This window comes from Octopus sinensis, linkage group LG1 (genome assembly GCF_006345805.1).
Source record: "Octopus sinensis linkage group LG1, ASM634580v1, whole genome shotgun sequence".
Classification (NCBI taxonomy): domain Eukaryota; kingdom Metazoa; phylum Mollusca; class Cephalopoda; order Octopoda; family Octopodidae; genus Octopus; species Octopus sinensis.
Genome location: NC_042997.1, coordinates 58,072,086 through 58,096,298, shown reverse-complemented (window position 1 = coordinate 58,096,298; position 24,213 = coordinate 58,072,086). Strand labels below are relative to the sequence as shown.

General features: G+C 35.5%; 1 protein-coding gene across 1 annotated transcript; it reads left to right on the top strand.

The window, feature by feature from the left end:
- The first annotated feature begins 598 nt into the window (after positions 1-598).
- Positions 599-23,153, top strand: LOC115216717 (transmembrane protein 231). Its single transcript, XM_029786258.2, has 7 exons — positions 599-1,111; positions 3,443-3,612; positions 6,799-6,927; positions 8,103-8,246; positions 14,232-14,313; positions 16,104-16,209; positions 22,348-23,153. The coding sequence occupies exons 1-7, from the start codon at positions 973-975 to the stop codon at positions 22,517-22,519; spliced, it is 942 nt and encodes a 313-aa protein (XP_029642118.1). The 5' UTR covers positions 599-972; the 3' UTR covers positions 22,520-23,153.
- Positions 23,154-24,213: the final 1,060 nt, after the last annotated feature.

Below are 24,213 nucleotides of genomic sequence, written 5' to 3'. Positions count from 1 at the left end.
TTACTTCCTAACCATATGATCCTAGATTCAGTCCCTCTGTGCAGCGCCTTGAGCGAATGTCTACTACTATAGCCCCGGCCGACTTGTGAGTGAGTTTGGTAAACAGAAAGAAGCCTGTTGTATGTATGGACGTGTCCCACCACCGCCTGACAACCGGTGTTGGTTTGTTTACGTCCCTGTAACTTAGAATAAGTATTAGATTTTTTTTAAAGTCCTGGGTCGATTTACATTTCATAATGTAAGATCTCGTAACTATCTGCTTTAAGTACGTTTTTTTACTGCTTTAGAGACTAGCTATTTCATTAATTCTATGGCATAACTTTGAGGAAAATGGATACTTTTTGGTGAAATATTCAAAAAATACCTTTCAGATTATGTAAATTACGATCATATAGGAATTTTTAGAAAAAAAAATGAGAAAAAAGTGAAGAGTGCGCACATACGTATCTACAAAATGAGACTAAAATTTTGAAAAAGTTAATGATGTGTTAGCGCCCACCATTTAAAAAAAAGAAATATTTTTTTTTACTATATTAAGTTCCGATATAACTGTAATCTACATCATTTGAAAATATTTGTAGAAAATTTCATCAAAAAGCGCCCATTTTCTTAAAGTTATGAGGAAACAAAATCAGTAGGGGAACATTTATGTAGTTATACTCAGTACAAAGAAGATTAAAAAATAACTAAATGTAGATTGATTGGGAAAGGTACAACGCACGATTATGGTGTACTCCTATTTATCAACCCACGGACAGCGGGAGACTTATAGTGTCTAGCCCCCAACACCTCAACTTCAACCACTTGAACCTTAGCGTACCCTTAGTTCCTAACAATTTCCATCACTATAAATGTATTTATTCCGTAAACATAAACATACAGCTTTAGGGTGGGATTTCAGAACCCGGAAGTGACGAAATATCCTTACTATGGTTACCGCAGTTACATTTCCGATGCAACTTTAGTTTGAACATGGCGGTCTTTGAAATCTTTTCTCATGCTGAATTACGCCGATATCGAAGTCACATTTTCTCCAAAGCTACAGCTCTACAGGTTTTCATTACTCTTTTAACATACATACTACCTCTTGTAGTAATTTACCTTAATGATGGTAAGCTTTTGTCGCCAAATTATTGAGTTTATTAAATTTAAATATATAACAAGTTATATGATTGCGTCTGCTACTCAATTTTGTTTATTGTACATCTCATTGACAACGACACAATTTCCTGCTCCCTTTCTCTCTCCTATAAATTTCGAGTATTAAGATTGATTAAAAAATAAATTATCATTTCTCGTAAAAGATGAAAACTTCCGAGTTAAATTTTTTGATGGTATACTAATTGCCATACCCAATTGAAACTTTAGTACTATATTTACATACGGATTATTTCTTAAAACATCCCCTAAAAACAGGTATCCCAAACATCATAAAACAAACAGAAATTTTGTGCAGCCCCGTATTTTTAGTGCATGTACAAAATATTTCAATATAAGTATAGCTTTCCAACCTTGGACTAGCCTGCTACTTAGCCCCTCGCCCTAGACTCTTACTTAACTCTAACCGATCCCCTACGTCATAAATTTTACTGGCGATTAACCTTATATATAAAAACGGTAATGAATAGGATCGCCAGTTTAGTGTTTCGAAAATTTTCTGTAGTTTACTTCATTACAAACTAAGGAGAGAGCTCTACACTATCACTTGATTTACTAGAAATAGCCACTAAATCTTCCACCTACCACACCACATCATCTTAAAATACTTTCGAGCAGATCTCCAGGGTCAAAATCATAGATCAAAACTCTTTTGAACAATTCAGTATATCTAATTACAATCCTGTTAGGCATCATAATAAGCGATTCAGTATCATGCAAGTGTGGAACTCTCAAGGTAAACATGCATATCTATTGTCTTGCAAAATATTAGGTTTCCAAGGTATGCAGCGGTTCGTAGCATTAGAAAACACAAACTCTTAAGACTTGAGGTTCCCAGTATTCTATAGTTAGTGGAATTATATGATTCCTTTGGAGACAAGGAAAGTGTCTTATTTAGGACAACAGGTGTAAACATTTGCTTGATCTCACATGGTTTATTATACATTTCATGGTTTTGCATGCCAAAGAAGTGAAATCTGGAAAATCTGCTTAGACATATACTTCAAGTGGTAGTGTTTGAAACAAGCAGAAGTTGTGAACCTTCCATTGTCATTATTATCATTATCATCATCATCATTTAATGTCCATGTTCCATGCTGGCATGGGTTGGATGGTTTCACAGAACCCAATGAGCCCAAGAATTGTATCATATTCCAGTGTCTGCTTAGGCATAGTTTCTATGACTGGATGCCAACCACTTTACAGTGTGTACTACTGGGTGCTTTTTTTCATACCACCAACACTAGTGAATTGACCATGTAACTTAAAAGACTACAAACCCTGAGAAGATGAGAAGTAAAAGGGAGTAAAAATGAGAGAAAAGGGTCAGAGTAGAACAGGTTTCTTGCTGTAGAGCCGCTACATGGTTGGTTTATTTCAGAATTTGGTTTGAAGTTGTCAGAAGTGCTGGATAAGCCCTGACAGAGCTACTTCAGTGAATTTTGATTGCAATTATGAGAAGAAACTCAGTAAGTGTTACTTCTTGTACTGCTGCTGCTCCTATATTATCGTGTATAAGTTATGCCCTATATATTTAATAATTAATAGTTGCATAGATTGATTTACTTTACCAGAAGACACTCAAAATGTCTCAGGTATTTGGATCAACCACACATTCTTCTACTCTATTTCTTTCTCCCCTCCCCCCCCCTTTATTATTGTCCCACAACTACCCAAACTTATTGTCATCATCAATTCAAGCTTCCTCAGATTTGCATGACCCTGATCATCCATCTCTATTTTCCATAGTATGTGATAGTTCCACTTTGTGACATCACTAATCAATGTATGCCTTCACATGGCAACTGTTCTGAGGTGTCAAAAACAAAGTGTCACTAACCAGCAGACCCTTCTTTCTCTAATGGTGTCTGATACATCTGGCAGCTTATTATATGATCTTTTTCTGCTTGGGTAATCCTTCAAAGACACATTCAAAATGAGACAAAGCCTGCATAATTTCATGCTTTTTGATTAGTGTCTAACTGAAAGAACTATAAAGTAATACAGTTTAAAGTACTGTGCAGATGTTCCTTTTCAGATTGTCTGAGAGCTTAGATTTCCATTTTTGTGCTGAGACTTTTAAGTGCTGTCCAAACTTTTCTAATACATAGCTTAACATCTGCTTCTGTAGATACTATGCTGTTTCTTCTTTATAAATCACAATAATCATATCAAATTATTATAGGCACCAAAAAACACATAGGACACTTTGTTTAAAGACAGTACATTCGTTAAATGAGCTATTTTGAGCATTTATTTTGTTTTTATTCTGTATTTTTCTCAGGTATTTGGATTAGTGATGCTCGTTTCAGAGATCAACCAAAAATTGTATTCAAAAAGGAACTGCTTTTTCTTTTATATACTACTGGTAGCACTCAGTCATATGTCACATACAGTACTTTTGAAAATTACAACAAATTACAACAAAATTCCCTAAGGATTCCACTGATAAAAGTAAGTCAACTCATATTGATGAAAACTAAAATCATTCACATAGCATTTCTGTTATTATGGTACCTAAATTTTTTTTTTACCAATCTTCTTCACTCCTGGGCTTTCAATCAACCCAGTATAGAAGTTGTCACTTCCATTCTCATTGGGCTTGGTAAACCTGGTAGCACCCATTTCCTCCTCAAGAAAGGGGTGTCATTGGCTCTCAAGGAGTTCATTACTTTTAACAGGTTTTGTTTTTATTCTGCTAAAGTTCCACACTCCCTACTTACTGGGCAGGCCTAGTAGGAGTCCAGTTTAATCACCAACTACTTGTCTTGGAGCAAGTGGTACTGGATTACATGATTACCAGCAGCAGGTTTCCCTCAGCCTATGATACAATTGGTTCTGATATATATATGAACGGAGGAGTAGATTTATTCAACTTCTATTATTTTACTTTGTTTTGTTGTTTTTATTTTGCTGCAGTATTTTTTAAGTGCTATAGTACAGGGAGAGTCAGAAGCCACACACCAAAACATTTGATGTTTTATTTTTTATTATTATTATTATTATTATTATTATTATTATTATTATTATTATTATTATTATGTTGTTGTTGTTGTTCATTTAGTTTATCATGTACAAGTAGGTGTGTAGTCATCATCATTTTATTTATTTTATTCAATTTTAGAAAAATAGAAGCATGCCTTTTAACAATTCTGGAATGTATTGAACATATTTTGTGCATGACTTTTGGCCCATGCTGTATATTAATCCAGCTTTTGCCATTATAATCATCATCATTACTTTACTATTTGTTTCTCTAGGCTGACAAAGCAGGGATGTATCTACACATCAGAATATTTCCAACCATTGTAAAATAAATGTTGTTTAGAACAATGGTTCTCAGCTATTTTTACCTATGGGCCCCTTTTATCCATATTTTACTTGGGTGGACCCTCATAGCCATGCAATGTTTTTAAAATCCTATTATTTTTTTATAATTATATATTATTAGGCATTGTACAAAAAGAAATGGCTGAAATATTTCATGTACTGTAAAAGTATAACCAATTTATTGCACATAATTTTTAACAATGAAATCTTGTATAGACCCCCAAAGGTCATATGGAATCCAGTTGCAAACCACTGGTTTAAAACCTTGATTCAGCAGTATTCAGTGTATCTTTCTTCCTTTCAGAGTTAATAAAATAAAATACCAGTCCAAGGCAGTGGATTGGGAAAATTCATAGCATGTTGAACAAGATACCTTGTAGTATCTGTTTCAGCTCTTTGTATTCTGAGTTCTTGGATAATAGGTTTAACCTGTTACCCAGTTTAAAACCAGCACCTGGTCCTTGAGAACCAAAGTAGGGTTCATTCTACTAAATGCAACCAAGTATTTAAACCAGACCTCTTGATTTAAGGATAAATTCCTCTTTTTCTCTCATCATTCTTAAATTGCCTGTTTTACTTTAAACTAAGTGATAAAAAAGGCATTCCAGCTATGACCATGCCGTCATTTTGTCTATCTAGAACTACATGTATTCCAGTGTATTCTTCCTGGAAGACAAGGATTAATTTAGAGGGAATTTGGCTATTTGTGACAGGTTGAGAGATTATATATTGGCTTCTTCATCAGGTTTGAGTGTTAGTATGTTGGTTTTGGTTTAGAAATGGCAATGGTGGTGATGCCAGCAACAGCTGAACTTTTTAAAGTTTAGTAAACAAAAGGGGTAGAATAGTCCAAAGCTCTGAAACAGGAAGCTCAAACTCTCCAACACATTTGTAGCTATGTTGAGGATATGAAATTCCAAAATAGGATGCTATAGAAGATTCAAAATACTGTGTACAAAAATTGTAAGAACTATAACTAAGAATTGTAAAGATTCTAATTCTTGAACAAAAGAGGTGACCTAAATTTTATACATTATTTATATTTGATGGGTATTTGTCCTCATCTTGTTTGTCGTTAACACAACATTTCAGCTGATATACCCTCCAGCCTTCATCAGGTGTTTTGGGGAAATTTCGAACCTGGGTTCTCATTCCTAAGGTATTTTTCGATGTTATTATCATTATTCAGGTCACTGCTTAGAATTGGACTCAGAATCTTGGGGTTAGTAGCCCACACTCTTAACGCCATATGCCCATGGGCAATTATGGAGTGAATTCCAGGGCATATAAATCTAATATTCTTTTATCCTTCCTTAATACCGGTTCCCATATGCTGTTCATATCTGCACACAGTCTGCTTAGGAGGTTGTTGTGTCTGAGCATATGTGCTGCTTCTTTTAGTTTTCGTATTTTCCAGTGGTGTTCTCTGTCTATTATTTTAACTTCATTCCACAGGTGGAGATAGTCTCCATTTTCCATACATGATCAGCTATACCCAATTTATCAATAGCTATCAAAGACTGCATGTACTCCATCTCATGCAGCTGTGGTAGCTTATACAAAGGTGAAACATGCCATCCCCTCAAAATAAGGGTAGACAAACATCACAAAGCTGTGACATGAGAAGATATTGATAAATCAGGTATAGCTGATCATGTATGGAAAAATGGAGACCATCTCCCCTTGTGGGATGAAGTTAAAATAATAAACAGAGAACACCACTGGAAAATACAAAAACTAAAAGAAGCAGCACATATGCTAGGACACAACAACCTCCTAAGCAGATATGAGTAGCATATGGGAACCTGTATTAAGGAAGGATAGGAAAATATTAGATTTATAAGCCCTAAAATTCACTCCATAATTGCCCACGGGCATATGGTTTAGTGGTTAAAAGCACAGGCTACTAAACCCAAGATTCCAAGTTAGATTCCAAGCAGTGACTTGAATAATAATAATAATAATAATAATAATAATAATAATAATAATAATAATAAAATAATAATAATAATAATAATAAGAAGAAGAAGAACAACAACAACACCACCACCACCACCACCACCTTAAGAATGAGAACCCATGTTCAAAATTTCCCCAAGATACCTAATGAAGGCTGGAGGGTATATCAGCCAAAACATTGTGTTAATAACAAACAAGATGAGGACAAATATCCGTCAAATGTAAATAATGTACATAATTCCTCGTCTCTTAAATATAAAACTGAACTAAATTTTGTTTTTATTTATGTAGTTGTTTATTTGGATATTGCAAAGAGCTTATTTTTAAAAAGATTCATTGTAAATATTGCAGTCAGTGGAAGAAGACATAAATGGTGATGGGAAATTGGATAACTTACAGCTTACCCTTGAAGTGCCACTATATGATTCAGAAAATGTCGTTGCCATTGAAATGTTACTGTTTTTCCATTATGAATTGCATGTAAGTTCAGTATTAAATATTTCATATCATTGAAATTAGAAACAGTTTTAACTCTATTGATTCACACTCAACGACCTCCTTCAATTGATAACCTGTAACAGAAACAGGATAATGTATGTAAAATGTTTTTGTTATATGGACTACTCTTTGGAAATCAGCATGAATGTATGACAAGTGAACATTTTGTGTATCACACCTTTTAACATGTTAGAGATAGGGTTATAAGAAGATTTTGTGGGGTTGGCAAGTCTTTTTGAAATGGCATGGTTTCCACAGTGGCAAGAAATTCTCTGTTTTACCTCATTTAGCAGTAAGAAAGTAGGGCAGCATTAACCCATTAGTATTTAAACTGGCTATATCCAACTCTAATATTCAAACTGGCCAGATTTGGCTTTTCACACATACCCTACAATGTCGTTTTAAAAATAGACAGTCACCTCATCAAAATCTCAAAGCTATGAGATAATACATGATTAATTCAAAACAATAAATAAGCATTACATTTAAAAGAGTAATCTGAATCCTGAAGGGTTAAATGTATTTAGTTTTTTAGTAAGACTTGAAAACAATATTCAAGGCACTCGTGAAAGGTAATATTTATTATGAAGTATTTTTCTCTGTATTTAATTTCAGGAGAATTTTAGTACCTTACAATCTGTCAACAAATATATCATTTGTTTCAAACTCCCAATACACTAGCTATCAACAATCAGTTCAGTAGCTATCAATGACTTATGTGCTTCCACCAAGTATAGATTACCACTCTACTAGCTATCAACACTCAGCATGAATCTCAAGACACTGGCTTTCAGTAACAAACCCACTAGATACAAATCGCCAGCCTTTTACCCATGAACAGACTTTTTGTTTTAAAATATTGACTGTATTGCACGCACTCAATTCAATAGCATACCAGTCTATCAACTAAGGTATTGAGGGTTCATATCTTCGCACTGGCAAAGACATACAACCCTCCATGTGCTTAACTGTCAGTTGTAATGCCATGAAAACACTTTAATTCTCAAGTATTTTGTTGCTTTGCTGTGCTAAGCTCAAAATCCTATTAAGGACTTAATAAATAGCAATAGCAAGTTACTGTAGTAATCAATTTAGTAATGTTCCTAACAGGTTATATAACATGACATTTAAATTCCTTATTGTCTTTCTTTTTGCAGAAGCACGGTTCAATAACTATGAATTCTATGGCATATATTCATCATTCATCTGTAATACCAGGTGCCAAAATAAATGTGTATGGTACATTGGAAACTGTACAGAGAATACCACTTCACTATAAAGGCAATAATATACGGTTTAATGTAAGTTTAATGATGTAATTGTTCTCCTTTCTACTACAGATAAATCACCCTCTTCTTTTAATATTTGTTTTATTTTGTTTACTATTGTAATGATGGCATGTAAAATGCACCCAACACACTCTGTAGAATAGTTAGTGTTAGGAAGGGCATCCAACCATAGAAACCTTGCCACAACAAATAACTGGAATCTGGACAACTCTCCAACTGGCCTGCTCCTGTCAAACCATCCACCCCATGCCAGCATGGATAATAGATGCTAAACGATGGTGATGGTGATTGTAACTGCTATTTTTCCATTATGGAAAGCTGAAATGATATCCTCTTTTGAGGAGAGAGGTTAATGTTTCATTTGCTAAACATCACTGAATCTGTATCTAAGAGAATGTTTGTTATATGGACCACTATTGATAACCCAGCTTGAGTGTATGACAAGTGAACATTTGTGTATAACACTTTTAACATGTTAAAGATAAGGTTATTGGAAGATTGTGGTGATTGGTAAGTCTGTAATAGTTATTTACTGACTACTTATGTGGATTGTTTCCAAGCACAGCAAGAAGAAAGCCATGCTCAACAAAATAGAGCAATAGCAACGTTCATGCATTTTCCCAATGCTTGCAACATTTTTTCCTTTTGTGAACAACCACTAGAAAAAAACAGAATATTTATACTTCAGAAATTGTAATACTTAATATTAAAAAAATGAGGAAAAGTGATGGCCTCAGATGAAATACCTCTAACATGTCTTCTCAGTAAGAGTCAGCCTGATGCTTAACAAAAATAGCAACAACTGTTAATGCAACTAAAACTCCATGACCTTTAAAAATATTATCACACAGTTAAGTTTGGTAATTCATACCAATACTCATTGTTAGAGCTTTAACATTGGTTTCATATTTGTGACAGCATTAATTTGGACTGTTGTTTCTAGCAAAAGGTCCTGTCTGATCTACACTCACACATTAAATCCACTTCAGAATCAAAACAACAAACATTATGCTGTAATTTTTAACAAGGCAACGCTGCCCTATTTATCATATATCTTAGAAGAATTTTCTTCAGTGAGGAATTTCCAAACATTTTGTGTCACTAATACCTTTTAGCTAGAAATTCACCTCTTGTAGACTGAATGTCCTTTCTTACAAAAAAGAAAATAAACACAATAAAAGCGAGTTTGTCTTTTTGATGAGTTTTTTTTTTCTGTTTTTTTTTTTTAACAGAGTAATTTTTCTGTGAATTTATTAGACTTTAAGCTTTTCCTTGGACAGCCTTTTGTTTCATTATTTTTTTCTTTTCCTTCTAAAAGCCATTTTGCTTCTTATTAATCATGTTGGCTGAGAGACAGACAAATAAGAGGATTGACATTTATTTTACATTCCTGTATCTTTCTGTAATTTCATTTCCATTTTAAGATATTTAATGAAATTTTTTTAAATTTTAATTCATATACATAACACATAATATATTTATTGTACTTATATATATATATATATATATATATATATCCTAGGATCACTACCCTCAAACCAAATTAAATGAACGGTTTTTAAACATATATATATGTATGTATAGGCATAAGTGTATGTTTCAAATCAAATCAAATCAAATCAAAACAAATCAAAATAGATGAACATCAATGGAATTTGTATCTTTGTGGTACCAGTGCCGGTGGCACACAAGAAAACCATCCGAACGTGGCCGTAGCCAGTACCGCATCGACTGGCCTCCGTGCTGTATCCGATCGTGGCCATTCGCCAGCCTCATCTGGCACCTGTGTCGGTGGCACATAAAAACACCATCCGAGCGTGGCCGTCTGCCAGCCTCGTCTGGCACCTGTGTTGGTGGCACATAAAAAATACCATCCGAGCGTCGCCATTCGCCAGCCTCGTCTGGCACCTGTGTCGGTGGCACATAAAATCACCCACTACACTCTCGGAGTGGTTGGCGTTAGGAAGGGCATCCAGCTGTAGAAACACTGCCAGATCTGACTGGCCTGGTGCAGCCTTCGGGCTCCCCAGACCCCAGTTGAACCGTCCAACCCATGCTAGCATGGAAAGCAGACGTTAAATGATGATGATGATGATGATGATATATATATATATATATATATAAGCAAGGCATTCAAACACTGAGATTTGTATTCAGATGTCACTACTGTTCATATCATCTGTGGATAAATTTTTAAATTGATGGTATCACACCAGCAGTGACAGAGGTGGATTGCAGGCACAATAGCATTAAATAGCTATGAATTATAAATTTGTACGAAGCGTAAAGATGCTTAACAAGCATCATCATCATCGTCGTCGTTGTCGTTTAACGTCCGCTTTCCATGCTAGCATGGGTTGGACAATTTCACTGAGGGCTGACGAACCAGATGACTGCACCAGGTTCCAATCTTGATCTGGCAGAGTTTCTACAGCTGGATGCCCTTCCTAACGCCAACCACTCCGAGAGTGTAGTGGGTGCTTTTATGTGCCACTGGCACAGGGGCCAGTCAGCAATATATATATATATATTATGTGTGTGTGTATAGGGAAGAAAATGCTGTAACTGTTGTAACAATTTCTTCCACCTCTCTTGTGTCAAACTCACCCGATGCACCTTGGAATCTCTGCATTGGTGGCACTGCCCAAGCTGCCTAACCTCCAGAGGAGAATATACTTCTCAATACTATGAGCAGACCCCACTCAGCCAAGATGAGTCTTGGTGTCAATCTCCGGCTTTACACAGTGGCAGAGAATCATCATCAGAATCCCCAAAGCTGCCCATACTTTTGTGACTGAAGCACTAGCGTCATCTATAGACCAGGTACTTGCTACCAACAGCTTGCAAGACTGGAACATCCAGCACACTCATGGCTGCTGACAACAGGGTTCCTTTTTCCACAGGTGTCCAGCAAGATGACCTTCATGGTCCACTCCTTTTTGTGTTGGTTGTCAGTGATGTTGCCCAACCAGTCCACTGACCCTTCAGTGTCTGGTACCTGGATGACGTGACCCTGGCTGGCTCAGCTGTGTCTGTAGTTGGGGACTTTCAGCAGGTCATCCCAGCCCTAAAGCTTCTTAGATTTGAGATCAACCTGCCCAAGTCAGAGGTGATAAACTTGAACTGTGATGAGGTTGATTTCTAGGACACCATATTCAGCATCCAACCCATCTTGACAGGGGCTCATCTGACTCCAGGAGATGCCATCTGCATTCTTGGCTTCTCAATCCTCCTGAAAGCCATAACAAAGTCCCTGGAGACTAAGCTTGCAGACTTGTCTAGGATGTCTGAGAGATTGCCTCTCATTGACACCACCACCCCACGCTGTTCCTTTTGAGGAATTGTTTTGCTCTGCCTAAGCTCCTTTTCTCACTATGTAGCATGCCATGTCATCCTCTCACAGATTGCCTCAGGCAACTCAATGCCACCATCAGTTGTTGTGCTGAACTGATCTGCAATGTCAGTTTTGACAGCACCAGCTAGCAACAGGCTAAACTACCTGTTAAGTTCAGTGGCCTTGGCTTCAATTCCCCTATTGACTTGGCTCTGGTAGATGATCTTTTCCTCAATCTCCTCCAGCCACATCCTCATCAACAAAACACCCGACAGGATGACTGAACTCAATGTGACCCAGGAACTGGAATAGACAGCTCTGGCCAATTTGACCATTGAAGGTCTTGCCATCCCCCAGAATACAGGTGTCTAATGTAACTGCAATGACATCAAATCAAAATCTATCTTCAGGCAGAATGAGACATCCTTAGACCAGTGCTGTCTTGCCCATCTCCATTCTGCTTCACAGTCAAACAGTGGTGCATAGCTCAATACAATCCCTTCTTCATTAACCATCTTGATGATGAGTCCACTCGTATCAAGGTGGCTCAGCACCTTGGTCTGTGTGTGAGCCACACAAATGCCATTATGGAACTGTAGTCAATGAATTCAGCCTACATCAATTATTTTGCAGCCATAGTGCAGGCGGGTTCTCCTGACATGCCACCCTGAATGGTATAATTAGAAGGGGCTTCCACACAGCTGGCTTCATGTCACAACTGAAGCCAGTAGGTCTTGACTGCAAGGATAGTAAGCATTTCGATGCTGTAAACTTCTTATATGAGGGAGACAAACTGCAAAATGCTGCAACTCGTAATGCAGAGGAGAGGAAGATAAACAAATACAGGAGCCTAACCAGCCATTGTTTGTTTGTGCTAGTCACTATCTAGACTATCTAGTATGTTTGTGCTAGTCACCATCAGGTGCTCTTGGATCCTGCACTGTTGATTTCTCCACAAATCAGGATAACTACAGCCCCTCTGAGAAATGATCCCTGCAAGATGGAGTAGTTGTTGCAGTGAGTATTGCTGGTTACTCTCCATGGCAATGTCTTTGCAGTTATGTTCACAAAGCATGGCTGCACACACCGTTTAATCTGGGGTGTACAACTTGTTACTCCTTCCTATTCCTGTAAAAATATGTTAATAAGTAAACAAAAGATTAAACAAAAAAAAATTATGATGATTATTTTTCACCTTTACATTGGTTGGATGGCTTTGCAGAACCCAATATTTCTACAGTAGAAAGACTTTGGTTTTATACCCCCTTTCTTAATATTAATTATTTAATGAGAAAGAAGTTTCTAAAACCAATTGGAGCTTGTGGAAGAGGAAGACCAAGAAAGGCATAGGAAGAAATGGTGAAAGCTGATCTCAGGAGAGGATGAAGATGAGATCTGATGCAGGATCTCACCAACTAGTGTGATGTGCTGTACATACGAAGACTTGCACAACCCATGCAAATATGGTAAAATGATGTAAAATGATAATGTGCTGTATCCAAGAATACAAAGCGATAATGGTAGCAATATTTGAAAGCACAAACTATAGTTAAGTCTTAAAACAATTGTCTTTAAATTTAGGATTGAGAAAGTAATTATTTAAGTATGTGGGGATCCTATCTTATTAATTCTTATCAAGAATTTCATTTAGTTGTAGTAATTGCCTAAGGATACAATTTAGGTGGAACAGTTTGCCAAATTGGCACAATAAATTGCCGTTAGCAGAAGTTGATCTCTTGACTTTTAGGGGTTTGTAATCAATTCTTTTTTGTTTGGAATTATGTTCATGTGAATTTGCTTTCCAATGTCAGTCAGTCATAAGTCATCAACTGCAGACTAATGATTGGTAATGTTAACTACAGTTGTGAGTATGGTGGTTGTGGTGGTACCAATGGAGGGAAGAGGAGAAAGAGGAATATTACATCGGCAATGATATAGACATAATAATGAGTAATGAGTATTATTGTGCTGCTGGTATATGAGGACAATGATAATTGTATTGTTGGTTCTAATGATGTTAACAAGAACAAAAGGAGGTGATCATTTCTAGTATATGTTCAAGACTTCAGATTTAGTGGGAGGAATATGGTTGATTTAATTGATCTCAGTACTTCACTGGATCCAATTTTTGGCTCTGGGACTTAATGCAATAGTATATGAGATTTTATCCAACATTTTACCAATTTTGCTTAAATGATAATAACCAAGCAAAGAATATGGAAATTATACTTATAATCATATCAAAATAAATATCAAATGGAAATTGTGGTTGTGATACCTGTGTCGGTGGCATGTAAAAAGCACCATCCGAACGTGGCCGATGCCAGCGCCACCTGGACTGGCTTCTGTGCCGGTGGCATGTAAAAAGCACCCACTACACTCACGGAGTGGTTGGCGTTAGGAAGGGCATCCAGCTGTAGAAGCACTGCCAGATCAGACTGGAGCCTGGTGCAGCCTCCTGGCTTCCCAGACTCCGGTCAAACCGTCCAACCCATGCTAGCATGGAAAATGGACATTAAACGATGATGATGATTAGATATGCAAAATTGCTGTAAAACAAACTCTATGTTATATAATTCATCTTGACGCAATATTTCATGAGATATATTAACTAACATACTTTCAATGTATATAATTCAATCTGTTCTCCCATTCATTTCCAGACATCCATAATTGATTCTGACAGTGTATATGCCTCAGCTTATGATTTGTCTAATATCCTGAAGAAGTATCATGAAAGAAATGGTATGTTCATTCTTTTGTAAAAATTTGCTGGAGGAACAATATCTTGCTTCATTTAACACCTGTCGAGTGTCCTAGTCTAATCACCTATTTGTCCAAGTCTTTTCCCCTATTTGCTCTATTTTAGTCACTCACTTTTCTTTATTTAGTTCCCCTATTTGTTTTAGATTATTTTTATTTTTATAATTTTGGCCACCTATTCATCCTTATTTAATCTCCTGAGAAGTGCTACTTTAACTTCCTTAGCTGCCATTCTTTACTCCACTTACTAGTTTACTCCACCAATTTCATCTATTTTGATTTATCTATTTGTCCTAATATAGCCAAACTTTTTGTTTTGATATAATGCTACATTTCTCAGTGTAACCAACCTATTTGACATGTTCTAGTTTAGTCTCAGTTTAGTTCACTTATTTGCCTAATTTTAGTTTAAACCACCTACATGGTTGGTCTTAGTTGAGACTGCTTACATTACCATTCTCACTTTAGACCACCAAGATGAGGTGTCATTTTCCTTAGCTTCCTAAACATTTCCAGGTTTTATATTTCTGCAAAAAACTCCTATATTATTAACTCCATATTCCTAGAACTAGTAATTATCTTAGTTCAGATGCAATCATAAACAAAAGAGATATGTTAAACAACTTTTGAAGATAAATTGCTCCTACAACCATCAATTAACCACTAGGAAAATGAAATTTATTAGAGCTGGACACTTGTTGTGTTGGTAGTTTGGTAGTCTGAACTGGGGCGCATTATGTCAGTGGACAGGTATCAAAACATGATAATAACCTTGATTTATTTGTCAAATATCTCATTGGCAATTTTTTTACATAGCTCATATTTATTGTTTTTTTTTTTTACATGTGCAGTAAAGAAAGTGGTATTGTTATCATCATCATAAACATTCAGCACATTATTAATGTCATCATTCCTATTCTCACAAATATATTGTTTGAAAAGCATTGAAATCATCATTATTATCAGTTTAACATCTATCTACAAGTGTGCAAGGGTGAGAAATATATGAGCTGTGGTTAAATATGTGTTCTAGTATAAATTTTATAAAAGCTTTTGTCTGAAAATTGTTTTAACCAAATTTTATCGCCTGTCAAATAATTAAGAAATTGACAATCTCTTTCATAATATATGGTGTTTATATATGTTTTATCATCCATCTTGTTTCAAACTTGAACTTCTATACTGAATAGTAAACAGTTCAAGAAAGTTATATGTAAAAGCCATATTACACTATTGCCAGCAGCTGTAGATTACACAAAAATAACTAATTGACATAAGGATTTTCAGTTAAAACAATTACATCTAGTGGTAGCCTTCACATAATGCTGACAGCAGAAAGAATTAACTCATTGACAACAAGATTTATACTACTCTTAGTGATAGAGAAATATCCAATAGCAGAAAGAGTTCACAGTTGTCTGGTATGTCAGAATATGTGTTTGAGATATGGTTAGGTTTGGATATGAACTAGTACAGACATTTCAGGATGACAGATGAATTTGTGTTTAAGACACCAGTCTCAGGTTGAAAGGAATACAAGAGCAAAGAGGAGCCATGTGCAATAAAGATAAAGTTCCCAAGTACAATGACTTCAGACACAGTTAGATGCTTATCCTGTCACCAATTTTTAAAACATCAACAGTATTATAACATCAACATTTTTCAAAACCATCACACCCATGCTATCATGAGAAAATAAATACAAAATGAAATCAGTTTTGTTATATTTTACCTTATCATAACAGTGCACTAAATTTTCTGTTTCTTTCCAGTGACCACCAAATTGATAGAACCTTACTATGCTTGGACCATTGGACGTGGGGCCAAAATGCCATTTATTATTTCAGTGAACATTAAATACCCACGGCAAGAATTTATGTATCCTTTTAATCATTCATTTGTGTGTTTCTCATTCATTTTTCTATGCTAGCAGAAGTATGCATCTGTACATTTACATTCGACAATTCATATAAAAAAAGCACTGAACTGTAGATGGTAATATTGATATTTGTCAATAATCATTTGCAAGTTCTTTACTTTTGAAGACAAGTGGAATGAAAACACCTTTACTTGTAAGATAGGTTAGTAACAGGAAGGACATCTGGCTGTAAAACAATACCTCAGTAATATGTTCTTGCTTAAACCATGCTAACCTGGGAAAATGAATATAAGACAAATGAATATATTTGAGGTGCATTCTAGAATTTTTGAAACTTTTTCAGGAGATACATTTACTAATTTCAAAGAAGTACAAAACTCTAATCTCCTTCAAAGTTGGATCCTCTGGCTTCAATGCACTTGTTGTAGTGCACCAGCCACTTCATGAAGGCCCCATGGAAGTCCTCCAAAGTGAAAGTATCCAGGACTCTTGACACAGCCTTCTTCATCTTCAAAAGAACTGCCCCTGAGGTTCTCCTTCAACTTGGGGAACGACCAAAAGTCTTAGGAACAAGGTCTAGACTGTAGAGAGGGTGAGGGATAGTTTTGATGCTTATCTCTGTCAAGTTGTTGGTTACCAGGATGGAATTGCAGACTGGTGCATTGCCCTGGTGCAGGTGCCACCAACCCAAGTGGAAGAGCTCTGGCCTTTTGCAACAAAATCTTTTCTGAACTCTCTCAAAACCTCCACAAAGTATTCTTTGTTGACCATCTGATCAGAGAAAACCCAATAGATATAGATGAAACCCTTGCTGCTAAAAACAGGGATCATCATCAGCTTCCCAATGGACTTGCTTTGCCTGACCTTCTTGGGTCTAGGACTGACAAGATGCTTTCATTGGGCACTCTGTCTCTTGGTTTCTGGATCATAACAGTAGGCTCATCTTTTGTTACAAGTCACCAGAGATTCAAGTACTCTAGGACTGGAAGTAATGAGCTCAACCATCTCCAGCACATCTTCCTTTCTGTTGATCACTGAGCCCTCTGGGAGCAAACTTTGCATAAATTTTTTGCATGTTCAGATCTTCATGAATAATTCTGTGTACGGTTGCCACACTAAATCTATGCTTTTTGTCTTTATAGACACACAGTGTTCTTCATCCAAACCATTGCAAATTTTCTCAGGATGTCCTGATGTCCCTCTTTCCCACACACACACACATGCACACACTTCTCATCGTCTCTCACCTCCTCTCCATTATCCTTGAATCTCTCTTTGCGGCAAAAAACATGCTCAGCTCATACAAGTTAATCTATGAACAGTCTGTAGCATTTTGCCTTGTTTAACACAAAACTTTATTGCATAGCAAGCTTCTAAATTGTCTTCAATCTCAACTGCATTCTGCAAGCTAGCCAGCTGTGAGAAGTACTGTTCAGTAGAGTGTGTTCAAAGTGCTGTAACAGCTGTCTCTTTCAATCTGGAAAAATAAAAGTCGGCAGGTCAGGTAATAATATGTATAGTAATGACATGCTAAAATTACTATCAGTAAAATAAGTCTCAAAACTTCTGGAATGCACCTTAATTTGAATGAAATGACTACATCCAGTTTTCCATGATTAGGATGCCTTTTTGTTGAATTTCATCATCATCATCATCATCATCATTTAACAACGTCTGTTTTCCATGCTGGCATAGGCTGGACAGTTTGACTAAAAACTGGTAAGCTGGGTATTATTTACATTTGATGGATATTTGTACTCATCTTGTTTGTTGTTAACTCAACATTTTGGCTGATATACCCTCCAGCCTTCATGGCTGTCTTAGGGAAATTCTTCTTCTTCTTCTTCTTATTATTATTATTATTCAGGTCACCGCCTGGAATTGAACTCAGAAGCCATGTTGTCAGGAAACAAATTTCTGACCACACAACCACACCACTCTATACATAATTTTTATTATAACCAAATCACACATCACTAAGATACAAGCAATTAGTGTGGTTTATTAAAAATTAAAAACATGACTTTCTACAGCATGCAAAATATAAAATACTTAAATTATTAAGGAAAATAAGATCAGGGCTTCATTAACTCAAATTGACTCGAAGAATATATTATGAAATAATTGGTGTTCTTGTTGATTTAGTTCTATCACTGACCTACCAACTTTAGTAATTCTTTCAGAAGATAGTAAACTCTGCAATTTGTCAGTTGGTCAGTTTATTGGCTAATTATAGATTTGGTTATAAATGTCAACAAACTTCATATGACTGAAAAGAAAATTTAACCTTTTCTATAATTTCTCTCTCCACTAAAATATTTCTACAGCTGACTTGAAGTATGTTAGTCATAAAATCCAGAGTTACTGAGTGGCTGCTGGTCAATACATTCTGGTATTTTACTTTGAAAATAGACATTTGTAGAGGTTTGATACCTTAATGATTAGAAGGGATCTAAGCACTGTGCTTAATGTTATTTTCATTTCTGAGGAAGAAGGCTATTGTTATAGCTTATAAACAACCTTTTTGAATTTGGAACCTGGAGAGAATGATTGAAATTGATAAGACTAAGATAAATTTTGAATTTGGAGTCTGTGAATTGGGTGAGTAGTACAGAGAGCTGGGAATGGTTTATGAAAGCCAAGAGTATATGTAGTTCTTTCTTGAATTAATGTATTATGAATTGAAAACTATGAACTGCTCAGATAGAGAACTTACTGAAAAGTAAAAGAATAAACTCTGTTATATAAGTGATAATAATTTATATTGAATGTGAATCTAATGATAGCATGGATCCTTGGAATGTAATCTTTGATGTGGGTTTTCAGCACATGAGGAGCCAGGCAAATTCAGTGGGAGAGTTCGTGAAGAGTCAATATTGTATGCAACTAGTAAAATTTAAAGAGCAGATTCTATTATGATACAAGTAGTGAAATAACAACGTAATCATAGAGAATAAATATTCTGAATGAAGAGAAATCTATCAATAAGGTAAATGATATTTGGATGTAATCTGAGATGTTACTGATCAAAAAAGGGTGACAGATGTGAAAACAGAATAGCATAGTGGGGCATATTTAAGTACATTACAGAGTAAAGAGTGCCTTAGAATTAAAATATTTATTGGCTCTGATTAATGTTGGTTTCAAACTTTGGCACAGTTTGGGAGCAGGGGAAAAGTTAATTACATCAACCCCAAAAGGATGAATGGCAAAGTCAACCGTGGCAGAATTTGAATTCAGAACATAAAGATGAACAAAATGCCGCTAAGCATTTTACCTGGTGTGCTAATGATTCTGCCAGCTCATCGCCTTGGCTCTAATTATTATTAGAGTATTTAAAACTTCTGGGTCAGCAGAGGTACTGAGTTCTATAATTTCTTCAATCTTTATTTAATTTCATTTTACTCTCTGTGTATTTTTTATTATATTTAGTTATTTGCTTTTATGCAAATAGTTTCTTAATTTTTCTTTTATTAAATGGTATTTTTGAAAGACTATTTAAGCTATGGACATTACCTTTTAAATTGTCCTACTTTCTTTCAGTTCTTCATCTTCAACATTCTCATGTGTGTGTGTGTGTGTGCATGCGCGCACACACACACATGCACTTTGGTATTATAATTGATAGCTGAGTGGAATAGCTATGTAACTTTCTATCATGTGTAGCAAGAATTTTTTAATGCTGGGAATAGTTTACGAAAGCTAAGAGTATGTGTGGTTCTTACTTGAAATATGAATTATGAATTAAAAACTATGAACTGCTCAGATAGAGAACTTAATGAAAGTAGAAGATAAACTCTGTTATATAGGTGATAATTTATGTTGAATGTGGATCTGGTGATAGCATGATGATTATCCAAAATAACAACCAAAATACAACACTATGGAAGACTTGGTTTATAAACTTATGAGATAGAGTTTCATATTCCCCCTAAGTAACTATAGCATGTCTTAACCCTTTAGCATTCAAACCGGCCTTATCTGGCCCAAATATTCTACTTTATGTTCAAACTGGTCAAATTTGGCTTCTGACACATACCTTATAATGTTATTCTAAAAATAAACAATCACATCATCATAATCTTGAAGCTTCAAGATAAAGCATGATTAATTCAAAATAATGTAAATGAATAAGTATTACATTTGACAATAATTTGAATGCTAATGGGTTAAACATTTACATAGAATAATATCAAGATGAGCAACTAGAAACTTGGGTATGTACAGGGTGTCCCAAAAGTCACTGATGGGTTTCAATTTGCAAAGCTGAAAATGGCTACCATTTAAGCAATGTCATTTTTCATATGTGATGTAGTGGTGTTGCAAAATTTGACTTGTGCATATTAATTTCCATTACATCATTTATATTGTATCAAAATTTCATGCATTTATTTGTAAAGTTAAGGAAGTTATTAAAAATTGAAACCTATCAGTGACTTTTGGGACACCCTGTATTAAGCTAAAATATTTGTGGTCGTAACTCTTTAAGGACAGTTATGCAAAACAGTCTTTCACAAAGTTTCTGCCTACTTCAAATGATTAGATGGCTGAAGAGTGACATGGTGTTATGGATAACATAAAGTTGTGTAGTGTTGTGGATAATACAGCCTCACTATAAAATGCTGTATTTACCAGGTGCTCGTCCAAACAGTTCTTTTCTATGGTTGTGAGACCTGACCAATGCATGTTGCTTATCTCCAGAAGTTGGAGGTCTTTGACTGCTTCTGTATTCATCATCTTCTCTGACTGTGTATCTCACACTGCATTTTGAACCAACAACTTTATGCTCACTGCAATCTCTCACCTCCTAAGGGAACTCTTCTGACAAGGAGACTACAGTGGTTTGGTCATACATTGCGGTGCCCCCATATTGAAATCATCCAGAAGGCAATAGCATCAAATCCTCCCCTGGGTTGGCATAAGTGGAGAGGTGGTCAGCTGAAGACGTGGCTCACAACAGTCAAAGCAGATATGGAGCTCATTTCTGGTCCTCAAGTCTTTGACATTCATTGCTGCAACTGGGAATGGCTTCAACACACTACAGAATTGGCCAACGACAGACATGCATGGATTGTTTTGACCCATGACACTGAATGCAATAGGAGCCAGTTTAACCCCTCCCAGATAAATGCGGTTACAAGACAAAAAGAGAAAATATGAGTTTGGGATAGGTTAAAGAAGGTTTGAAAGAGGATAGCTAGAGTAATGCTTAAGAAATTAAATATCTGAGATAAATTATTGTGAATATATTACTGACAGATGAGCAGTGTTTGGTTTTGATGCTATGATGTAGTACAGAATAAATCTAGATAGCCAATACTGTGTGTGTGAATTAAATTCAAGATTGATTTACAATGTTGGCTGAAATTTATTAGTTTATTATTCTGATGTACATCATAGCTTCAAATTATTGTTAATACAATAATCATTTTTCAAACTTTAAATCTCATTTCTAATGAGAAAACAATTATTGATATTTACATGAGATAAGGCAGCAAGCTGGCAGAATTATTACGCCAGATGAAATCGTTAAGGGTACTTCATCTCTCTTTACGATCTGAGTTCAAATTCCACCAGGATTGGCTTTGCCTTTCATCCTTTTGGGGTTGATAAAATATGTACCAGTTGAGTCCTGGATTTGACATAATTGACTTACTCCTTCCCCTAAAACCACTGGCCCTGCACAAAAATTTGAAATTAATATTTACATTATATAAGGTGGTGAGCTGACAGAATCATTAGCACATTAGGCGGCGAGCTGGCAGAAACGTTAACACGCCAGGCGAAATGCTTATCGGCATTTCGTCTGCCACTACGTTCTGAGTTCAAATTCCGCCAAGGTCGACTTTGCCTTTCATCCTTCCAGAGTTTATAAAAGAAGTACCAGTTAAACACTGGGTGGGGTGGGGCAGTGTCAGTGTGATCAATTTACCCTCTCCCCTTGAGATTGCAGGCCTTGTACCAAAACTTGAAAGGAAAGATATATTACAAATATATCTAGTATACATCAGCATGGAAAACCAAACATTACATTGATGATACTAAATCAATTTTATATTCAACTTGTAGCTTTTCTTTAGACCAGCATTTCTTTTCTCTCCCTCCAAAGTTTACTTTTTTTCCTTGACTCTTCCTTGTTATTCTCCAAGCCTACTGTACCAACTAAAGTGGGGTTGGGTGCAGTATGTATCATTGCTGTTTTTCTTCCTTGTAGCGGCTCATAACCTAAAGGTGTTCATATTTAGCAACCAGCTTGTGAATACAATCATAACAAGACCTTACAGAGATACTGGGCTGAAACTTTCCTGAAGCTGTTCTTGGATGACATTTGTGTTGGTGTTCACTTTATATATACCAAGCTACTATACTGACTGGTATAGCCATACAAGATATCAGAATTACACAACAACAATAAAAACGTATACATATAATCACAACATAGATATGCAGTTACAATATTATTAAACTTTATCACCGATGCTATGTGAAACATATTAATTCTGAGCCTATTGTTGCAGCAATAAGCATCCAACTCATTCTCAGACACACACCAAGGCTGCAATGTAAACAAACGTTATATTTCTAATTTTTCATACCTGTTTTCTTATTTTTTCTAATTTTCTTTGATTAAGAGTATGACCCAAAACTTTAGATCCTCTTTTTTTTTTTCATTTCCCGTATTTATTTTCAATCTACACACTCTTTGATTGTTATTGTCTCATTTCATTTTTCTGCACTTCTTTCACCATGTGTTTTATTTGTCGAAATTCATATGTTGTTCATTTGTTTATCTCTTTACCTTATGATTTGCCTCATTTTACTTGTGCATATTTTTATTGATATATTGAGTGCGTTTATACACAATTTTGTACACCTCTGACACTATAAGAAATCTTTATTGTAATTCAAAGGAGATAACCTACATACTTTGTTTTGTGTATTAGTTCTTCTTCCTTCTAAATTCAAACTTTGCTGATTGTAATTTTGTCATTTATCCTTTTAAGATGAATGATGCAATTATTACTTGCATGTTAGAGTTCAACATCGCTCCCCTACAAAATTATAATTTGTCTGTATATTCCCTTATTTATAAATTCAAACATCATTTTTACAGTATAACTATTTAGCAGTGATAAGTCAGCTTAAGAGAGGTTTTGACAAAATACATAGATCTCAGTGACAAAATTAATATATTAAACCAAAGAATACTGGTCATATATTGAAAATATGGTTACAAGAATTCATTCTTTTGTTAGAACTAGTTGCAGTCATAATGATGTTCATTTCATGTGAGTCAATTAAGAAGTTTGAACACAGTCATTTGACCTGTTAGAAATAGTAGCCAAATCTCATAAAACATATTTCACTTACTTAAAAAAGAAGGTCATATTAGATAATGTCTTGGGTGCACAATGTCTTACAAAATGACAGGATGGTCACAGCCATAACGTGTTTGCTCATAGGCATCTTCAATCAGAGTTACCTGGGATCACATAACCAAAATTGTAAATGAAAATAACAGTACCATCTTTGAAGGCACAAAAGACTTAAGGGCATATTAGAAGCACCTTAATTTCATCAGTACATATTTTTTAAAAATGGTTTTAGTGCATTAAAGTATGCAATATAGGCCCAACTTTTCATAAAGGACCCAGGATGATTTTGGGGGACATTTTTTGGAAAAAGTACATCATATATGCTATCAAACATGATATTTATCCATAAATAATATTGATAAATACTAGAAACTCAAGTTTTCTTTCAAATACTTCAAATATTTTGTCATTCCACTCAATATTTCAAAACATATTTAACCCCTTAGCATTTCAACTGGCCATGTGCAGCCCAAATATTCAGTCTGTTTTATGTTTAAATCAGCCAGATCTGGCCTCTCACATCTACCCTACAATGTCATTCTAAGAATAAACAATCACACCATTAAAATCTCAAAGCTATAACACAATGCATGATTAACTGAAAACAGTGTGAATAAATAGGTATTA